The sequence below is a fragment of the Cynara cardunculus genome (assembly GCF_001531365.2).
Source record: "Cynara cardunculus var. scolymus isolate 2C chromosome LG 11, CcrdV1, whole genome shotgun sequence".
Classification (NCBI taxonomy): Eukaryota; Viridiplantae; Streptophyta; class Magnoliopsida; order Asterales; family Asteraceae; genus Cynara; species Cynara cardunculus.
The window spans coordinates 1318598-1337351 of record NC_037538.1 but is presented as its reverse complement, the minus strand read 5'-3'; the positions used below and the strand labels follow the sequence as shown (position 1 = coordinate 1337351).

The following is an 18754-nucleotide window of genomic DNA, read 5'->3' as shown; positions in this document are numbered from 1 at the left end:
AATACGAATACGAGACAAATAAGGGTCGGTTTACCTTTTAATATATATACGAAAATGGTAAGACAAAAGTGTCTCTGAAAATTTGAAAAAAAAAAAAACAAACAGTTTATATGATCCTGGCTCTTACCGAATTAGACAAAAGAGTCTGATAAGAGTTGTTTTAAAACAAACAAGGGCTAAGGGGTCGTTTACTAAATGCTTACTCGGTAAGAGTTTATCAAGTCACATTATCTTAACAGATGAACATTTGAAGGACCAAGAATCTTATTTGGTAAGTGCGAAAACAAAGATCAAGGGTCTTACCCGTTAAGTGAGAGTGACAATTCTTATCATGATTAATGCTTATCAGGTAAATTATTACATATAATACCATTTTGATGGATTAAGATTTTAGCCGGTAAGTGTATGATGCAATTTGTAGTTATTGAAAATATCTTAATTGACATATCTGATTTGATGGGACATATCGATGTCACCTGTTTGGCCGTTGCAAAACTAATTGCGCTAAAGAAATCTTGAAAATGGAATCCATCACCGCCTTCTTCTATTGATGGTAATTTAACTTCTAAACCCTCATTCACTCTCTCTCTCTCTCTATCTCTCTCTAATGACCCCCTTTGTTTCTCTCTCCTCCTCTTCTTCCAATCGCTCCTTGCTTATCTGTCTTTCCCCAATTCTCGATACCTGAAAAACACGATAAAAACAAAGCCCTAAATCAAGAACCCCAAAGTGACAGAAGTAAGACAGGTAATCCTTCAATTCCGGTTTGCTTAATTTATCATTTACGAGGATGGTTGCTTTTTCAGTTTTCAAACAAGGGTTTGTTGGGACATTTTAATCCTAATTTGTGGTTTAATTGTACCGGTTAATCTTAGATTTGATAAGGAACCCTTCCTTCCTCTTCTCCGTAGTCTTCCATTACCGGATCGTCTTAGTTTTTTTCAATTTTTTGGGTGTTACGCTCAGATTGAATCTTAAATTGGGTTTCCTTTGTTGAATATTTGCTTGATTTACCCAATTGGGTTTCATTTTCCTTTTTTTTACTTTAAATTTATTCCTTGGAGGAAAGTAGAACTCGATTTCTTTTTGTTATTGGATTTGTTTGTTTTCCGATTGTAATTGTAACATTGTAATGGATCCCCGTCTTCGTTTTCGTGGTTTAGTGGTAAGAATCCATATGATTGTGATCACATTTGGTGCATATGGTCGAGATCTTTGATATACATGGCCATGCCTTCTGATTTTTGTTGTTAAGCCCAAATTGTTGATAAAAAAGATAGATTTCAATGGCGTCCCACTTGAAATTGTAATTCATTGGTTGTAGAATGTTTAAAAGTCTTGGGTTCCCCTTTCAGATGTACCCTAAACTTGTGAAGACCTTTTAGGCAACATCTTATACGTATAGATGATCGAATAGGCGATGAAGGATATTTAGTATTTGTTCGTGGATGGGAAAATCGATTTGTTGGATGCAAATCTTTTATCTTTATGATTATGTTTGAGGTTGTGTATTGAACGATGATTTATTTATTTGTATACGTGTTTCTATGGTTGTGCAGTTGCATACACCTCCTCCTGCATACTTTGGACGTTTGGGGAAACCAAGAGCTAAAGACGATCTAATTTTGAGGAAGAGAGATAGGATGCGGAGGTGGCTGTGTTGTACTTGTCAAGTTGAAGAGCGTTACCCACCAAATGACAACGGATTGGTAAAAAACCACAGTGATCACAGTGATGGTATGCTCCACAACTAGATATGACCCTCTCCCTCTGCCTTGCCTCGTTAAATAACGTATGATAGTAAGGGGTTGTTTGGTTGGTTTTCTATTAAGGGGTTGTTTGGTTGGTTTTCCATTAAGCATGTATGGATAAAGATGTCTGTGTGGATTAATCTGTCTTTATAAATTGAGAAGGGTTTTGTTTGGGAGGGTTTGTTCATAGATGGAAAGAGCCTGTTTTTTAATTGGAGGGCGGGTTTGAAAAAAACTTGACTTTCGGCATAAAACTCTCCCTAGTAGCTTAAGGAAAAAGCCATTTTCTGTATCATTAAGCCACTACCAAACAATTATGTATAGCTGACCGAATAAGTTGTGAGTCCCATTACGCTCATTAAGTTGCTAAGTAATGTTCAAAAAGGCTCGCCGCAACAGCAGCCATGGTGCGCAGCCGTGGCTCAAGGCTCGTGTCACGCCACGTTAAGCGTGAGGCACATCATGGCTTAATGCGCGGTTTTTATAAAACAATATCTGATTTTACTTATCTTTTTAATATCTTGTTTGTTAGTTTTTAATATATAACTTAATTTAAATTGTTTATTATCAATGATTCATTGAGTAATAGCAGAAAACATATGTTTATGTATATTATATTATATATGATATAGAGATTTGCCACCATAAGTCACGCCTTGAACAACGTCGTGACTTCGCTGTAGCTTCCATGGCTTGAGGCTTGGCTTTGCAGCCACGCCACGCCACGCCACGCCTCACGCTATTTAGAACAATCCCTAAGGGGTTGTTTACCAAATTTTTTATGAAGTCTTGTATGGATAAATTTGTCTGTCCAGATAAATTTGTCTGTCTGGATGAATGGGTGTTGTTCTTTACTTTTTTTATCTGAACCAACAGTCTGAATAACATAAATGACCGATTTACCCCCCAATATTAATTATTTGAACATCAAAACAAAAAATCATAAAGAGGTTGACGATGGGTGTCTCATTTGGGAAGGAGGCGATGCTTTAAATAAGGGGTAGGAGTGTCATTTTTGTTGCTGAACGGGGACAACACACCATTTCTATCTATGCAATTAAGCCATGTTCTGTACGAATAGACCGTAAGTAAACAACCCAAATGAACTGTACGAATAAGCCAGATAGACCAATAAGCCTAATTAAGCCGCAAGTAAACAACCCCTAAGTCTTGTTTGGATAAAGCTCTTGTATAGATTTGGAAGGTTTAATTGGGAAGGACAGGTTTGGAAGAAGCTTGGCTTTCTGCATAAAGTTCTCCCTACAAACTTATTGAGTAATTTCTATATCATTAAGCTACTCATTTTTAGCATACCCCAACTCATTTTAAAAAGCTTGTTAAATTCTAGACACTGTTGGATTCTTAATTATCTTCTGCTTTTTCTTTCCATTCTAAATACTCATTGCTATGCATTTTGCTTCAACTCTCTTTCTTTGGTTATGATAGATGTAGAATGTCTACGAGTCCGTTTGGTTTGACGGAATGTTTTTTAGGGATTTGAATTTCGTGGATGGATGTGGAATTAGAGGGATTTGAATCTTTAGGGTCCGTTTGGTTTGCGGGAATGGATTTGGATTTCAAATTCATGTTTGGTTTGCAGGATTGTTCGGATTTGAAATCCTAGGATTTTGAAATCCCACGTGGGTGGTTGGGATTTCACGAGATTTCATAGGATTTCTATATAATAATGTTTTAAAATATGTTTAAAACACTTGTTTTATAATAATTCATTAATAAAAAGATTTTTTAATTATATTAATTATTTCTTTTATTAATTATTTATAAAAATGGAATCCCATTCCATTCCAAATCCATCACACCAAAGATTCCAAATCCTTCCAAATCCAGATCCCTCCAGTTCCAAATCTTTCCATGAAATCCAAATCCCTCAAAACCGTTCCATCAAACCGAACAACCCCTTATGTGTGTTTGGTTTGTAGGATTTGGAGCGGAACTGAATTCCATTATTTATAGATATCTTACAAAAACGTATTATAAAAAATAATTACATTACCTTTTATTAATTGATTATTACAAAACAAATGTTCTTTTAACACATTTCAGAACATCTTTACGAACAAATCCTATGAAATCGCGTGAAATACCAACTACCCTCATGGAATATATAAATCCAATGTTTCTGGGATTTCAATTCCGGATTTTCATTTGAACCAATCGCGGGATTGGAATGTAATTCAAGTCCAAATCCTACCAATTACCTCAAACCAAACACACCCTTGTTGTTTTACAACCTATTGAGGCCTATATAACCATACAAACCGTGCATAGTGTTTTAAAGCCTTTATCTCTACATGTAATGTAGGGCAGCAAAAAGACTCAAAAGCAACACCTCCGGTCAAATTTGACGTGCATAAAGCAGTACCTACAATCGAAGTGCCTGCACTTTCACTCGAAGAACTGAAAGAAAAAACCGAGAATTTTGGATCAAAGGCATTGATCGGTGAAGGTTCATATGGAAGGGTTTACTTTGCAACCTTAGATAATGGAAAAACCGTGGCTGTGAAAAAGCTTGATGTTTCTACTGAGGCTGAATCAAATAACGAGTTTTTGACTCAGGTAAGTAGACGTTTCTGTAAAGAAAATGATCTTTTAATAGTTCTTTTTTTCTTTTTTCTTTCTTTACGAATAACGCATGTCTTCCAACCTCAAGGTTTCCATGGTCTCAACGCTGAAGCATGACAATCTTGTTGAGTTGTGTGGTTACTGCGTTGACGGAAATACCCGTGTCCTGGCTTATGAATTTGCAACCATGGGATCTTTACATGACATATTGCACGGTATGGGGAATGTTCATTTTGTTTTAGAAGTTAAAAAATTTAGTTGGTCTCAAGTCTTTAATTTATATATATACACATATATATAGGGGACATTTCATTTTCAAACCATGCAATTCTAACAAACTTTACAAACCAATCTTAGCCGTCCATCCAGTCTAATAAATATCTGATTTTATTTTGTTTCCTAATCCAAAGCCATGATCATAATGAATGAACTTTATTATCTTCCATATATATCTCAATCGTAATCAATGAATCATGATAATTGTCCATTAGTATCTTAGTTTTTTTAATATAATGATTTGTATGGCTTGTAAGAATTACACGGTTCATATTTGAAACCATGTATATATATGTGGGGAACGTTTATTTTGTTACGAAAAGTTAAAAAATTAGTTGGTCTTGAGTCTTTAATTTATATATATATATATATATATATATATATATATATATATGTACAGGTAGGAAGGGTGTGCAAGGAGCACAACCAGGGCCCGTGCTTGATTGGATGCAGCGAGTAAGGATTGCTGTTGATGCAGCAAGGGGACTGGATTACTTGCACGAAAAAGTTCAACCTTCGATAATTCACAGAGATATTAGGTCTAGCAATGTGCTACTATTTGAAGACCTGAGAGCCAAGATCGCCGACTTTAACCTTTCAAACCAAGCACCAGATATGGCTGCTCGCTTGCATTCTACTCGCGTGTTGGGAACTTTTGGCTATCATGCACCAGAGTAATGCTTTAAACCCTTTTCACATACATTCATGTCTCTAAAAGGAAGTCAGGAAAAGAGATCCCCTTTAAGTTTATTTCTAATAGGTCAGGTTCCGGGTCATCTGGACGGTATGCACATGTGCATATAAGTGATTTGTAAGCAATTTGTCCGGTATGCACATGTGCATAACATGCACACGTGCATAAAAACCAAGAAACAACTTCGATTACTTGTATGCACATGTGAATACCATTCAGATGAATGGTTACCAGGGTGTTCCTCCGTTTTTCATATTTTTTGGGGTTTGCCCTTGAACCTCCCTCTATTTCTAGTTGTTTTAAACAGACTTTAGTTGTTTACCTATGAACCCTAATTTTCTTTTATTTTTTGAATGTGTTTGCTGTTTATAAGTACCTTGAAAGACTGATATTCATATGATAATATGCACATTTTCGTGTGCTTTTCTTATGAAAAGAAACTTACCAATTATCTAATGTTTTGAGTGGAACCCTTGTGTAGATATGCAATGACGGGCCAGCTGACACAAAAGAGTGACGTGTATAGCTTTGGGGTTGTTCTTCTTGAGCTTCTAACTGGTCGGAAACCTGTTGATCACACAATGCCACGTGGACAGCAGAGTCTTGTCACTTGGGTGAGTCTTTTTTTTCTGATTATTGTATAAATGGCGAATGGGTCAAATCCATTTCGGCCATTTGACAATTTCATGATATGGGTTCTGCTGATGATGAGTCCTTAGTTGATATGTGGCAAAATAAAGAAGGGACCCCATGAAATTGATCGAGTAATAAAGGAACCTGAAAAAACCCATCTTTCTTGATGATCATATAAATGGTTAAAGATCCATTTTTTTCTGTTTTGTTCTACATATAGGCTACACCGAGGCTAAGTGAAGACAAGGTGAAACAATGTGTTGATCCAAGACTCAAGGGAGAGTACCCTCCAAAAGCGGTTGCAAAGGTCGGTCTATCTCTTTCCAAAGTAGTAGGAAATACATATGAAATGGGACCCACTTAGTAACTGACTAAGAGCATCCGCAATGTTTAACTTGTGTAAAAGACTTAGAACAAAATAAAAATATATAAAAAAAAGTCTTGGTTCCGCCATCATACACTTTTTCTCTCTCTTTGCCTCTTACATCCATTTCTTTAAAGACTTGAGGAACCTCAAGTGATTGATAAAAAAAAAGTCATCTTCAAGTCATTATCTCCAATAATCAAGTCATCTTCAAGCTTTCTTCAAACAACCATTGGAGATGCTCTAAGGATATGTTTGTTAGCAACTTAATCTCACAACTTATTCGGTCTGTTATACATGACTGTTTGGTAGTGGCTTAATGATATAGAAAGTGGCTTATTTAGTAAGCTTTTAGGGGGGAACTTTATGTAGAAAGCCAAGTTTTTTTTTTCTTTTTATACCTCCCTCTCAATTAAAAAACACGCGCATTCAGCTACTAAATCACCCACCCAAACAAAAGTCTTAATCTATATAGATAGATTAATCCACACAAACAACTTTATCTATACGGGTGTGTTTGATATCCAGATGGGATAGGATAGGACAAGACATTGTTTAGTGTTTGATAAGACAAAAGTGGACAGGACAAAACAAATTAATGACCAATTTACCCTTAATGAGTTGTATATTTATATTTTGATCAATTTATGTAATTTGTTAAATTATAATACAATAAATATTTTTTATAACAAAATATATCTTTAAAAAGTTTTCATCAATATGATTAAAATAACACCAAAATAAAAAGTTTATGTAGTTTCCAATTTTTATTTTATACCTTTTCTATATATTTTTTATTATTAATATTTAATAAATTACATAAATGAATCAAATATTGCAACCGTATAAAAATAATATTTTGAGGATAGTAAAATGAAATATTAAAGAGCATAAAATACACTAAATAAATTTTAAAAAATGAATAAAATGTACAGAGAGACGGTATTTGATGTTTTAGAAGAGAATTAGGTTTTACTTTGAGGTTATATGTAAAATACAAGTATGTTCGACCTTATTCCATGGGATGGAGGGGAAACATGCATGTTCCACTATGTTCCTACTAGACGCACCCTATAGGACTTAATGGAAAACTAATCTTACAACCCCTAACTCATATTTGTTTGTGGTTGTAGCTGGCGGCAGTGGCGGCTTTGTGCGTGCAGTATGAGGCTGAGTTTAGGCCTAATATGAGTATCGTGGTGAAGGCTCTTCAACCACTGTTGAGGGCTCCTGCACCACCAGCAGCAGCGGCTCCGGAAGTGTAATGTAAACGGGACGAGTTTCTTTCTGGGACGGTCGGTCTACAGCTTTTCGATTGTAGGTTTTGGTTTGAGGCATATATAGTAGTGGTTTTCTTTGCATTTATATTTTTTTGTTTTGAGAACATTGATGTGCACTTGTGTTGGGTTTGTCAAAGATTTGTTCAATAATGGAAACCAGCTTTTATTCAAGACTTGCTTCAATGGATCAAAATAGCGATTCTTGGCCTACATCCACACCAATGTGGGTTGACTTCCCCGTATATGTAACATTATTATGCATTTTAGGAAAGTTTAGTTGCAAACGTGATTTTCGTTGCGAACTGGAGGATAAATGAGAGCGTTGATGATGATATGTCCTGGATGTGTGGCGGCCTCTCGTTGGTCCTCTGGTTTATAACGTAAACCAGGTTCTCAACTGAGCTTGCCCCTTATGCATCCGCTTCTTTAAGATTCTTGATTTGTGTAAGAGTTTATGTCACAGTAAGTCAGTAACGGTATGATAGTCAAAACCGACGATAACCATAATATAAGAGAATTGAGTTAGAAAATCCTCCAAATCAGACCATCTAATTGTTTTTCGAAATGGTTTCAAGGGTAATGCTCAAAATGGTTCGTCTACTTTCACGTGTATTTTTCGTGAAAAAATATGTACAACATTGAATGGCTCTAACGATTGTATCTTATGATTTTGATGTAAAATAATACTTAAAACATTATTTAAAGTAATTTATTTTATGTTATGATTGTGTTTTAATGGTTGGAAAGTTCACCGGTTCGAGTCTGTCACTGAGAATTTTTCTAACTATACTTTTGAATCCTGGGATTGGTTGAGATGTGTACAATCTGACCCAAACACTCATGGGTTACCAAAAAAAGATTAGCTTAACAAAATTATTAAATACTTGAGCTTCATAAAATTAAGATAAATTACGATTTTCATCCCTATAGTTTAGAAATTGTTATATTCGTTCTTATGGTTTGTAATTCATTATTAAATTCATCATTGAGCTAATTCATACCTTCAAGTATAAGAGATCATAACCACAAGGGTGGTGCCTGATCGGTTTAAGCTTGACTACAAATGTTAAAAGTATCAGAAGGTCTCCGTTTCAAATCCAAAGAGAAATAAAAATCCCCTTATGGTCACAGAGTTTCAAATGCGGTGACTCTGGACTATCTGCAAAACAGGTGACCGTCCTAGGATTAGTCGGCTTACATAGTCGGTTAGATATCCTGGTTAATGAAAAAAAAGTAAAAAATTATAAATCACAAGAACTGAAACTCCAATAAATTATAAAATAAAAATAACAATTAATTACAAACCATAAATTTCTAAAATCAAAAATTTAATCAACCATATGCATAAAAAACGTAATCTACCTTAAAATTAAAAACATTTAACACCAAATTATTGATGATATTTACTCCATCTTGTGGGATAGAAATACAAATAGTTTGAGATGGATGCATACTATGAAGTTGTTTGGGATTGCTCATCTGAAACAATTTATGTTTTTTATAAAAGTATTTATCAATTTATTATAAGTTAGAATGCTTTTAACTTCTTCAAAAACTTTTTTTTACCGGTTGGACACCGATATAAATTATAAATGTTTGTTACTGGTTGCACACCGGAATAATTCAATTCACAAACACCCCCTATATTTAAACCACTTCTAAAACCTTCTTCACTCTAAACCCCACTGGACCGCAAGATGGCCGAAAGTTCTTCCGTTTTGGAATCAAGAACATCAAATCCTTCCTCGGATGATTTAATCACCAAAAGTATTCAAGAAACCATCGATGTCCAAGTGGGTTTGGTTCCCGATGTCAGAAACGATAATCAAGAACCTCATGAAGTCAATTTATCGACTTCTTTGGATCAAATCGAAGAGCTACATGTTGAACAAGGGCAAGAATTAGTTCCAAAAGATGAAACCCATCTCATAAATCTCAGTGATTCCCCTAATCAGACGATAATTCTCGATGATTCATCACGGATTGAAGCCATCGATGAGGGCAAAGAGGAACAAAATGTGAAGAAAGAAGGAAAGAAAGAGAAACGGGTTCGAAAAAGGGGAAAAGGGTTGAAAAAGAATTTGAATTCAAATTCGATTCATGATTTCGAAAGGCAAAATGTGTGTGATTGTGATAGAAGAGGTGATAGGGCAAGAGTGAGGTACATTAGGGAAGATATGGAAGCTTTGAGGTATTCAAGAATGGATGATCAAAAGAAGAAATGGATTGAGGTTTATTGTGGGCTTGGATCTGTTGTAGCCAAGGAGTATGATGGTTTGGGTGGTTCAGTACATGATGAGGAGGAAAATTATGTGAATTTTGATCCTCGGCCGCTATTCGCCAGCAAAAAGGGTATATTCTTGATCATTTGCTTATCAACTTTCACTAGATGCAATGAACATAGTCTTGAAATGCAATTTTGATGATTTTGTGTGTGCTCTCTTGTCTGAGGGTTTGTTTGTTAGCAGCTCAATACGTTTAACGTGACTCACAACTTATTCGGTCAGCTATATATAATTGTTTGGTGGTCGCTTAATGATGTAGAAAGTGGCTTAGGGGATGTTTGGTTGGTTTCCCATTAGCCTGTATAGATAAAGAAAGTTGTCTGTGTGGATTAATATGTCTATATAGATTGGGTTTTTTTTCAGAGAGTTTTTTTATAGATAAAAAGGAAGTGTTTTTAATTGGGAGGGACAAGTTTGGAAAAAAACTTGGCTTTCTGCATAAAGCTTCCTCCTAGGAGCTTACTGAAGAAGCTACTTTCTATAGCTGACCGTAAAGCTGCAAAAGTCCCATTAAGCTCATTAAGTTGCTAAGACAGGCCATTAGGGTCTGTTTGTTGGCTGCTTAATGAGACTCACTCATGTTCATTTTGTCTATGAAAAACTCTCCCAAACAAGAACCTTCTCAACCTAAAGACAGATTAATCCACACAGACAGCTTTATCCATACATGACAATGAAAAACCAACCAAACAGCCCCTTAGTAAAATTCTAAGCCAAGTTTTTTTTTTTTTCTTCCAAACATGCCCCCTTTCAATTAAAAATTACGCCCTTTTCCATATATGAAAAAACCCTCCCAAATAAAAACCTTCTCAATCTATATAGACAAATTGATCCACACAGACAACTTTATCCGTATAGGACTTAATGGAAAACCAACCAAACAACCCCTAACTTTAGTAGGTGATATGCTCACATTGTTGAATATAAAGCTCGATTATTTGTTATTTATCATAAAAGTAGTACACAACATGTACATAGCCTGTAACAACGCATAGCAAGTGGATAGGAAATTAGATTTGTTAGCTCCTTTTTATACGGTTTCTATATTTTGATTAATTTATGTAATTTATTAAATATTAATAATAAAAATAATATAGAAATAAAAATTGGAAACTACATGAACTTTTTATTTTGGTGTCATTTTAATCGACTTGACAAAAACTTCCTAATGATATATTCTGTTATAAAAAATATTTATTTGTTCAGTTTCAATTTTGTCTTACCAAACGTTGCGTTGAACAACTTTGTTGTTCAGTCATGTTCTGTCCTATCATGCCTGGTACCAAAAGCACCACAAAGGCTTGTTATGCTTGCTAGCTTCTTTAAGCGTACATCAGAGTGGTTGAGGTTCACAATACGGAGAAACATATATATTTGATTCTTGAAAAAGATCTTTTTTTATCGTGAATTGTTCTTTAAGCAGTGCAAATGTCGTATGGAAGTTGGTAGAATCTTTCTTTGACGGAAATGCTGATACTTTCCAGGTAATGAGCTTGACAATGTCGGTGGTGAAATGCAAAATACGAACCAAGTGGATCATGTATCGGGTGTAAATGGCAACGATTTAGATGGCTCGCTTGGTGGAGAGGAAGATGATTATGAAGATGAAGACAGCGATTCCGAACTTTTTAGCATTCAAAGACCTGCATTTTTGGTAACCGGAGAACCTGATTTTGATTCGGGGCCTCCACAAGATGGACTAGAATATCTTAGGCGAGTGAGGTAATGCCCGTCACCCTCTTTTTTTCCTGTTAGAAAGCCTCCCTTTTTCCATGGCTTGAAGTTAAAGACTCTTACACACACACCCCCACATACATTGACTTTCTATATTATATATATATATATATATATATATATATATATAGAGAGAGAGAGAGAGAGAGGGAGGGAGGTTCAGGGGAAAACCCCCAAGAAAAATGAATAACTGAGGAACACCTATAACAGTATGCACATGTGCATACAAATAATTGAAGTTGTTTCTTAGTTTTTATGCACTTGTGCATATTATGAACATGTGCATACCAGACAAATTAATTACTTGTAAACCGCAAAAAACATGAAAAACTGACGAACACCCTGGTAACTATTCATCTGAACGATGTGCACATGTACATAAAAGTTATTTGTCTGGTATGCACATGATGCATAAGAAGCACACATGCATAGAAACCAGGTAACATTTACTTTTATGCACATGTGTATCAGTGTATACCGTACAGATGAATCATGAATAGTTATTAGGGTATTCCTTGATTTTCCCTTTTTTTTGGTTTTCCCTTGAACCTAAGTCCATATATATATATATATATATATATATATATATATATATATATAGATAGAGAGAGAGAGAGAGAGAGAGAGAGGGCCGGTTCAAATGAGACCCGCAAATATTTTGAAAACCAGGGAACTAATGTTTTCATGTGTATATATCGTTGAATATACTCATTGACAAATTACAAATACAAGTGAACATGTTGTATATATTCATCAACAGTATACATATTTTGATGATATTTATACAGTGTAGTCAATAGTGTACATGGTATAAAATCAGTTCCCTAGTTCTCATATTGTACGCGGTTCTCACATGAACCCTCCCCTATACATATATATACACATATATATGGTTTACTGATAGCCGTTTTTTTGTGCATAGATGGGAGGCTGAGCATATCCCAAAAGTAAAAGTTGCGAAGGTCGAAAGAGATGCGTTCAACAAAGAACAAACTGTTTATATGCCAAATATCCCTGAAATTGCAGCGTGTCCGGAGCATATAATGCCATCCAAAGAGTGGGAAGATGTTTTCCTTGCCGACTTTTCAGAGTTAAGGCTGGTAAGTTTGTCCTTTCCGTTTACCGTTCTTCCATTGCCTTCCGTCCTTATTTCACAATTATATCTTTCGTTCTTTTCATACAAATCAAACCCATAAAATGAAAAGTTTAAATGATCAAAACAAAGAGGACCCAGTGACCCAAGTTTGATTTCTTTGTAGTTTGGTTATGGCTTTTAACTTTCGGTCGATAATTTGTTTTGCATTTTTTATAAATTTCAGGCGTTATCCCGCGATGAAAGTTCTGTTTCTACATTCTCTAGCAAAATCGAACCAATCCCTCTTGCCCAGAGCATTTTTGAGAGTGTGGTTCAAGAAAATCTTGATTTCTGTCAGACAGATGATGGCACGAATACGATTCAAGAAAATCTTGATTTCTGCCAAACAGAAGACCAGAAGACTGCCAACTGCGACTGGCCTAGCTTGCGAACCATTCTTGAGATGGAACCAGTGGCTCGTGTGACGATGCTGAGGAAACGGATAACGTCCGTGGAGACTGTGAGCTCTTTGAGTCGAAACGAGTGTGCATGGCTGTTTGCTCTTTGTGCAGCCATCGACACTCCTCTAGATGCCGACACCAGTGCTTCGCTTCGTTGCTTGTTGCGAAAATGTGCGACCCTTCGAGCTCAAAAATCAGGTCTTGATGATGAAGTTATCATGCTTAATATTTTAGTAACAATATCGGGCCAGTATTTCGGGCAGGCGGAAAACAAGTTAGTTTAAACATGTTGAAAGTGAAGTGAAGATTGAGTTTTTGATCTGAGATGGGATTTTGAAGATTTTGATACTTCTTATCATTGATCCCATGATCTGTTTTACATCTTCAGTTTCTTGAAATTTTTGGTAGTTTTTCAAGAAAACTCATCAAATTGACCTATTTTTGGTATTCCATGCTTCATTTTCTTGAAAATATTATAAATTCAAATTAAAGAGCTTGTAATTTTGGTTTATATTATGTTATTTATTAGATATTTTAAGGGCGGCAAGGTTGTTTTATTAGCATGTTAAATATGGTTTTTGAACAGGACCTTCAAAATTTTGGGGTCCAATTTTACTTGTGTTTGGTGCCTGTAACATTAATTAAAACCTATCTAATTTCCTTCAAAATCAAAAATGACTATTTAATTTGTTTTGTCTGTTAAAAACAGAAAAAACGACCCTTTGATATTCTTCTCACTTTGTCATGTTATACATTTCATATAATTTATAACTTTAGTATGGGTGTAACAGGACCTCCAAAAAAATTAAAACGACGTTGGAAATTTTGATGTGTTTGTTATGTAGGATTTGTAAAACAAATTAATAATTCATAAAAACAATTTATAAAAAATTATAAAAATAATTAAATTACATTTTTTTATTAATTACATATTGTAAAACAAATATTTTTAATATATTTTAAAACATTATTATAAACAAACTCTATAAATTCCCATAAAATACCAACCACCAGGTAAAGGCAAAAACAATTAACAAATAAGCAATTTTACAATTAACATTGAAAAATATTCATACACATTTATTACAAACTTTATAATACAACCAAACTGAAGATTCATAATCTGAACAAAATTATAGAATATTGATGTCTGTAATTTTCACTAAAAAATCACAAAATAAATACCAAACATTTAAAATCAAAATGATTTTGAATCTATAAACTAAAGACATGGATCTTAATCCACCAGCCCTCAGCTTCACACTATTATGGCTCCAAGCCACCAAGCCTCCATACCACACATTTCACAGCAACATCCAAAGGGCACCTTTTATTTCTTGAGATATTGAAGCCATATCGATATAGTGTTGAACCAAACAAAGCTCAGCTGGAAGCCGCTTCTTTTTTAGTGGTCGATGGGTTAAACGGTTTCTGTTCAGCGCACGTGAGCACGTCGTGGGCCCCAGCCTCTTCTCGGCCAACACCCATCAAATCAAGATAATATAAGTAATGGGTGATGATGATGTTCATGTCGTCAACATCGCCTTTTCCACACGTACGTTCACCGTACAGGATGTTCATGGTGGTACCAAATCCAGGATATCTATGGGACAAAGTGTCGTTTTTGGTTGGTTTCCAGGTGCCGACCATGGCTTCGTGGGCTGATGGCTGACCCTTCTTTAAGGGTGTTAACCATCGGAAGATAGCAGCCTGGAAGGCTAAAGTGGCGTTTTGTTCAATGTATTCGGGGTGGTTCAGAAGATCTACGTTCAGGCAGTCGCCAATGTATCCATAGTTAAAGTTCCTGAAACAACACAACGACATAAGAAAAAGTGAGCTCATTCCGACTACATGAGGTTTTCCATTAAGTCTTGTATGGATACACCAGTCCGTGTGAATTAATCTATCTGTAGAGATTGGGAAGATTTTTGTTCGGAAGAAACGTGTTTCTTTATTGGAGGGGGAGGTTTAGGAAAAAATTTGGCTTTCTACATAAAGCTTCCCCCTAAAAGCTTACTGAATAACCCACTTTCTATATTATTAAGCCACTACCAAACAGTCATGTATGGCTGACCGAATAAGTTGCGAGTCCCATTAAGCTGCTAACAAACAGACCCCAAGTGCCAAGTCCTGTATGGATAAAACTATCTCTGTGGATTAATCTGTTTGTAGAGATTGGAAAGTTTTTTGTTTGGAGGGGTCATAGATAAGGAGCATGTTTTTTTACTGCAAGGGGCAAGTTTGGAAAAAACTTTGGCTTTCTGCATAAAGCTACCACCTAAAAACTTATTGAATAAGCCACTTTCTATATCATTAAGCAACTATCAAACAGCCATGTATAGCTCACTAAATAAGTTGTGAGCCCACCCATTAAGCTCTTTATGCTGCTAACAAACAAGCCCTTGGTGTGACGAACCTTATGAGTATAAGCCATTATGCCCATACTATGAGCAACAAGCCTACCAATCTTTTAAGCAATCTTGTACTCGACTCAAATACACCCCTAGTTATTACGTTGCAGAATAACCAAATCAAACCAACCCAGTAAATCCCACTTGAAAGTATGGTTAGGTTGAGGTGAGATATATGCAGACCTGACCTCTTATACTAACGTTGCAGAATAAAAAGACATGAACTGAATATTGGAGGAAAAAAAAAAGTGGTTCATACCAATAGATGGGCAAAGCACCACGACCATAATAATCAGCTCCGGGGGCACAAGGGTAAGTGTACTTGTAGTTATCGTCACAATATTTTTGACTCGGGCTCATCTCTTTGTTGTAGCATAATCCCCATGCCGTAGGTCCTCCGGTTGCCACTCCATATCCACCTAAACCATTTTCGACAACAAAAATCATGTCATCATGCCATTTTGTAGTTGAACATGTAAAAGTGAGGGATTTGTTAGCAACTTAAATGATTTTAATGGGACTTGCAGCTTATTCGGTAAGCTATGGATGACTGTTTGGTAGTGGCTTAGTGATATAGAAAGTAGCTTATTCAGTAAGATTTTAGGCAGAGCTTTATGCAAAAAACCAAATTTTTTCCAAACCAGAGCCTCCGAACTAAAAGAAACATGCTCTTTCCATCTTTGGAAAAAAAAACTCCCAAACAAAAATCTTCCACATCTATGCAGACATTAATCCATGCAGACAACTTTATCCATATAAAACTTAATAAAAAAACCAACCAAACAACCCCAAAATAATATTAAATCTAAACTACATTCGTGGTCCCTCATGTTATGTTCAAATTTTCATTTTGGTCCCTAGAAAGCATCAAGTACACCAGTGGGCCATAATTTGTCATTTTCATAACACTAAGTTAAACACCATCAAATAGAGCAACATTAGTCACTCACCACGTGCCCCTCACATGAGGGCATTTCTGTCTTTTTACCCTTTTCTCAAACCCAAAAACGTCACCACCTGCCACCACTGACCACCACCCTTCACCATCACCACCAACCTAACCTTTCTTTTAATCTAATTCCAATTGCAAACTTCAAGTATTCATACCTCATGATTCAAACAATTCCTAGCAAGATTCATCATCAATAAAGAACAAAAGTCCAACTATTGAAAGTATAAACTTACAAGAAGTTTGACTGCCAACATGGCTAAGAAATGCAGCAATCTCCTTCATTTGTGTTGTCTTGTTGCCGGTGGTACCAAAACCAAGGGGTTGGTAAATGGCTGAGGCAGTGATAAAAGACTTATAATCCCAGAAACCAGCAGCTTGTGCCACCGGTGAATTCCTCTTCGAGAAAAGATTCTCAAATTGGTAGTAATCAAAATAGTCAGTTACTGTAAGATTGCAACAATACTCTGACCAGCCTTTACATTCCCAACCCTGATCACATACTTTCTTCCCTTTCACCTTCTTCACCAATATAGGCACGTTTGCAGTCGCATCCACGATTGAAACGATCACAAACAGTACACTTATTATCAAAAGACATGTATTTTTCGTCTCCATTCTTCTTCGCTGCAAAAAGCAAACAAAAGCATAACACCCATTAATGAAATTAAGCTAATTTCATCGAAAAGATTTGGAAAAACACGAATTAGGATATACCCATATGCTTTTGAATGGAGAAAGAGATATAAAACAAATACCCAACTAAAATTTAAGATCCTTTTTCGTATCAATTCAGGGATTTTGTAGCAAAGATGGAACACATGAGAGTATAAGAGACTTATGTGATGAATTAGGATCCTATTTAACATTAACAATATAGCTAGTGATATATATTTGTTAGCAGCTTAATGAGCTTAATGGGACTCACAGCTTATTTGGTCAGCTGTATATGACTGTTTGGTAGTTGGCTTAATGATATAGAAAGTGGCTTATTCAGTAAGTGTCTAGGGGGAACTTTATTCAGAAAGCCAAGTTTTTTATGTTTGTTACAACTTACAACTAAAACACACACTCATTCTATCTATGGAAAAATCCTCCCAAACAAAAACCTTCACAATCTTTATCGACAGATTAATCCACATTAATCCACACAGACAGCTTTATCCATACAGAAATTAATGAAAAACCAGCCTGTTTGTAAGCTGCTTAATGAGCTTAAGGGGACTCAAAGCTTATTCCGTCAGTTATACATGAATGTTTGGTAGTTGCTTAAAGATATAGAAAGTGGTTTATTCGGTAAGCTTCTAGGGGGAACTCCATGCAGAAAGCAAAGGTTTTCCCAAACATGTCCGTCCCAATTGAAAAACAAGTTCGTTCTATCTATGAAAAACCCTCTCAAAAAAAATCTCAATCTATACAGACAGATTAATCCACACAAACAGCTTTATCCATACCGGACTTAATGGAAAACAACCATCCTTGTTTATTTGGATTGTCGGTGGAAATTTTCTTGAAAAAAGAAAATGAATCAGAGAGTCTCAGGATGCTGAAATGAGCAGAGAATATAAAAAACATAATACCCACTAATTGAATTGGGTTCCTTTTTCTTCTTTATTGAAGTTTTAGTTAAAATGAATTGAAGAAACACAGATATAAATCATAAGCTCCAATCAACACAAGATCAATAAAAACAAAAATACCCAGTAAGGAATCAAGTTCCTTTTCTTGTTCATTTAGCCATTTGGTGAACTTTTCTGGGGGAAAAAGCATAAACCATAGAGATATAGATGCTGAAAATAGCATATGAGACATCAAACCCTATACCCAGTAACGAATCTCGTTTACATTTTAGGGTTTTACTGGAAACTTTGAGAAAAAACACGAAGGATTCAAGTTCAACCACTATCTAATTGGGCAGAAGATAAATAAACGACAACACCCAATCACAAACCAATGTACCCAGTAATGAATTTTGTTTCCTTTCAAGGTTTTGGTGGAAATCTATGCTGAAAATAAACGAGATCTGCGTAATTGAAGGAAGTAGAATGTGGAACTTACTGAGAGTGGAGACTGCTCCCCTTCTTCTAGATCTGATTTTGTTTATTTCGATTGAAATGCAATTGGGTTTTGTATGAAAAACCTTGCTTGCGAATTTCCTCTGCCTACAATGCAATGAAGATGAAGTGTGTTAGATCAAGTATTTGCGTCAATGGAATAATGGGGAAGGTGTGGAAATGGACGGTGGAGATTGAATGATG

At 35.6% G+C, this 18754-nt stretch overlaps 3 protein-coding genes across 3 annotated transcripts; 2 read left to right on the top strand and 1 right to left on the bottom strand.

Moving 5' to 3' along the window:
• Positions 1-523: 523 nt before the first annotated feature.
• Positions 524-7752, top strand: LOC112521057 (PTI1-like tyrosine-protein kinase 1). Its single transcript, XM_025129687.1, has 8 exons — positions 524-747; positions 1560-1737; positions 4075-4328; positions 4423-4549; positions 5011-5284; positions 5786-5918; positions 6158-6244; positions 7435-7752. Exons 2-8 carry the CDS (start codon positions 1644-1646, stop codon positions 7564-7566), a joined length of 1101 nt encoding a protein of 366 aa, XP_024985455.1. The 5' UTR covers positions 524-747; positions 1560-1643; the 3' UTR covers positions 7567-7752.
• A 1526-nt stretch (positions 7753-9278) lies between these two features.
• Positions 9279-13625, top strand: LOC112520904. The gene is made up of 4 exons (XM_025129528.1): positions 9279-9933; positions 11351-11588; positions 12523-12700; positions 12920-13625. The coding sequence occupies exons 1-4, from the start codon at positions 9279-9281 to the stop codon at positions 13418-13420; spliced, it is 1572 nt and encodes a 523-aa protein (XP_024985296.1). The 3' UTR covers positions 13421-13625.
• A 541-nt stretch (positions 13626-14166) lies between these two features.
• On the bottom strand, positions 14167-18754 carry LOC112521494 (chitinase-like protein 1). The gene is made up of 4 exons (XM_025130388.1): positions 18555-18754; positions 16733-17123; positions 15807-15966; positions 14167-14940 (listed from the first exon to the last, which is right to left on the bottom strand). The coding sequence occupies exons 2-4, from the start codon at positions 17112-17114 to the stop codon at positions 14520-14522; spliced, it is 963 nt and encodes a 320-aa protein (XP_024986156.1). The 5' UTR covers positions 17115-17123; positions 18555-18754; the 3' UTR covers positions 14167-14519.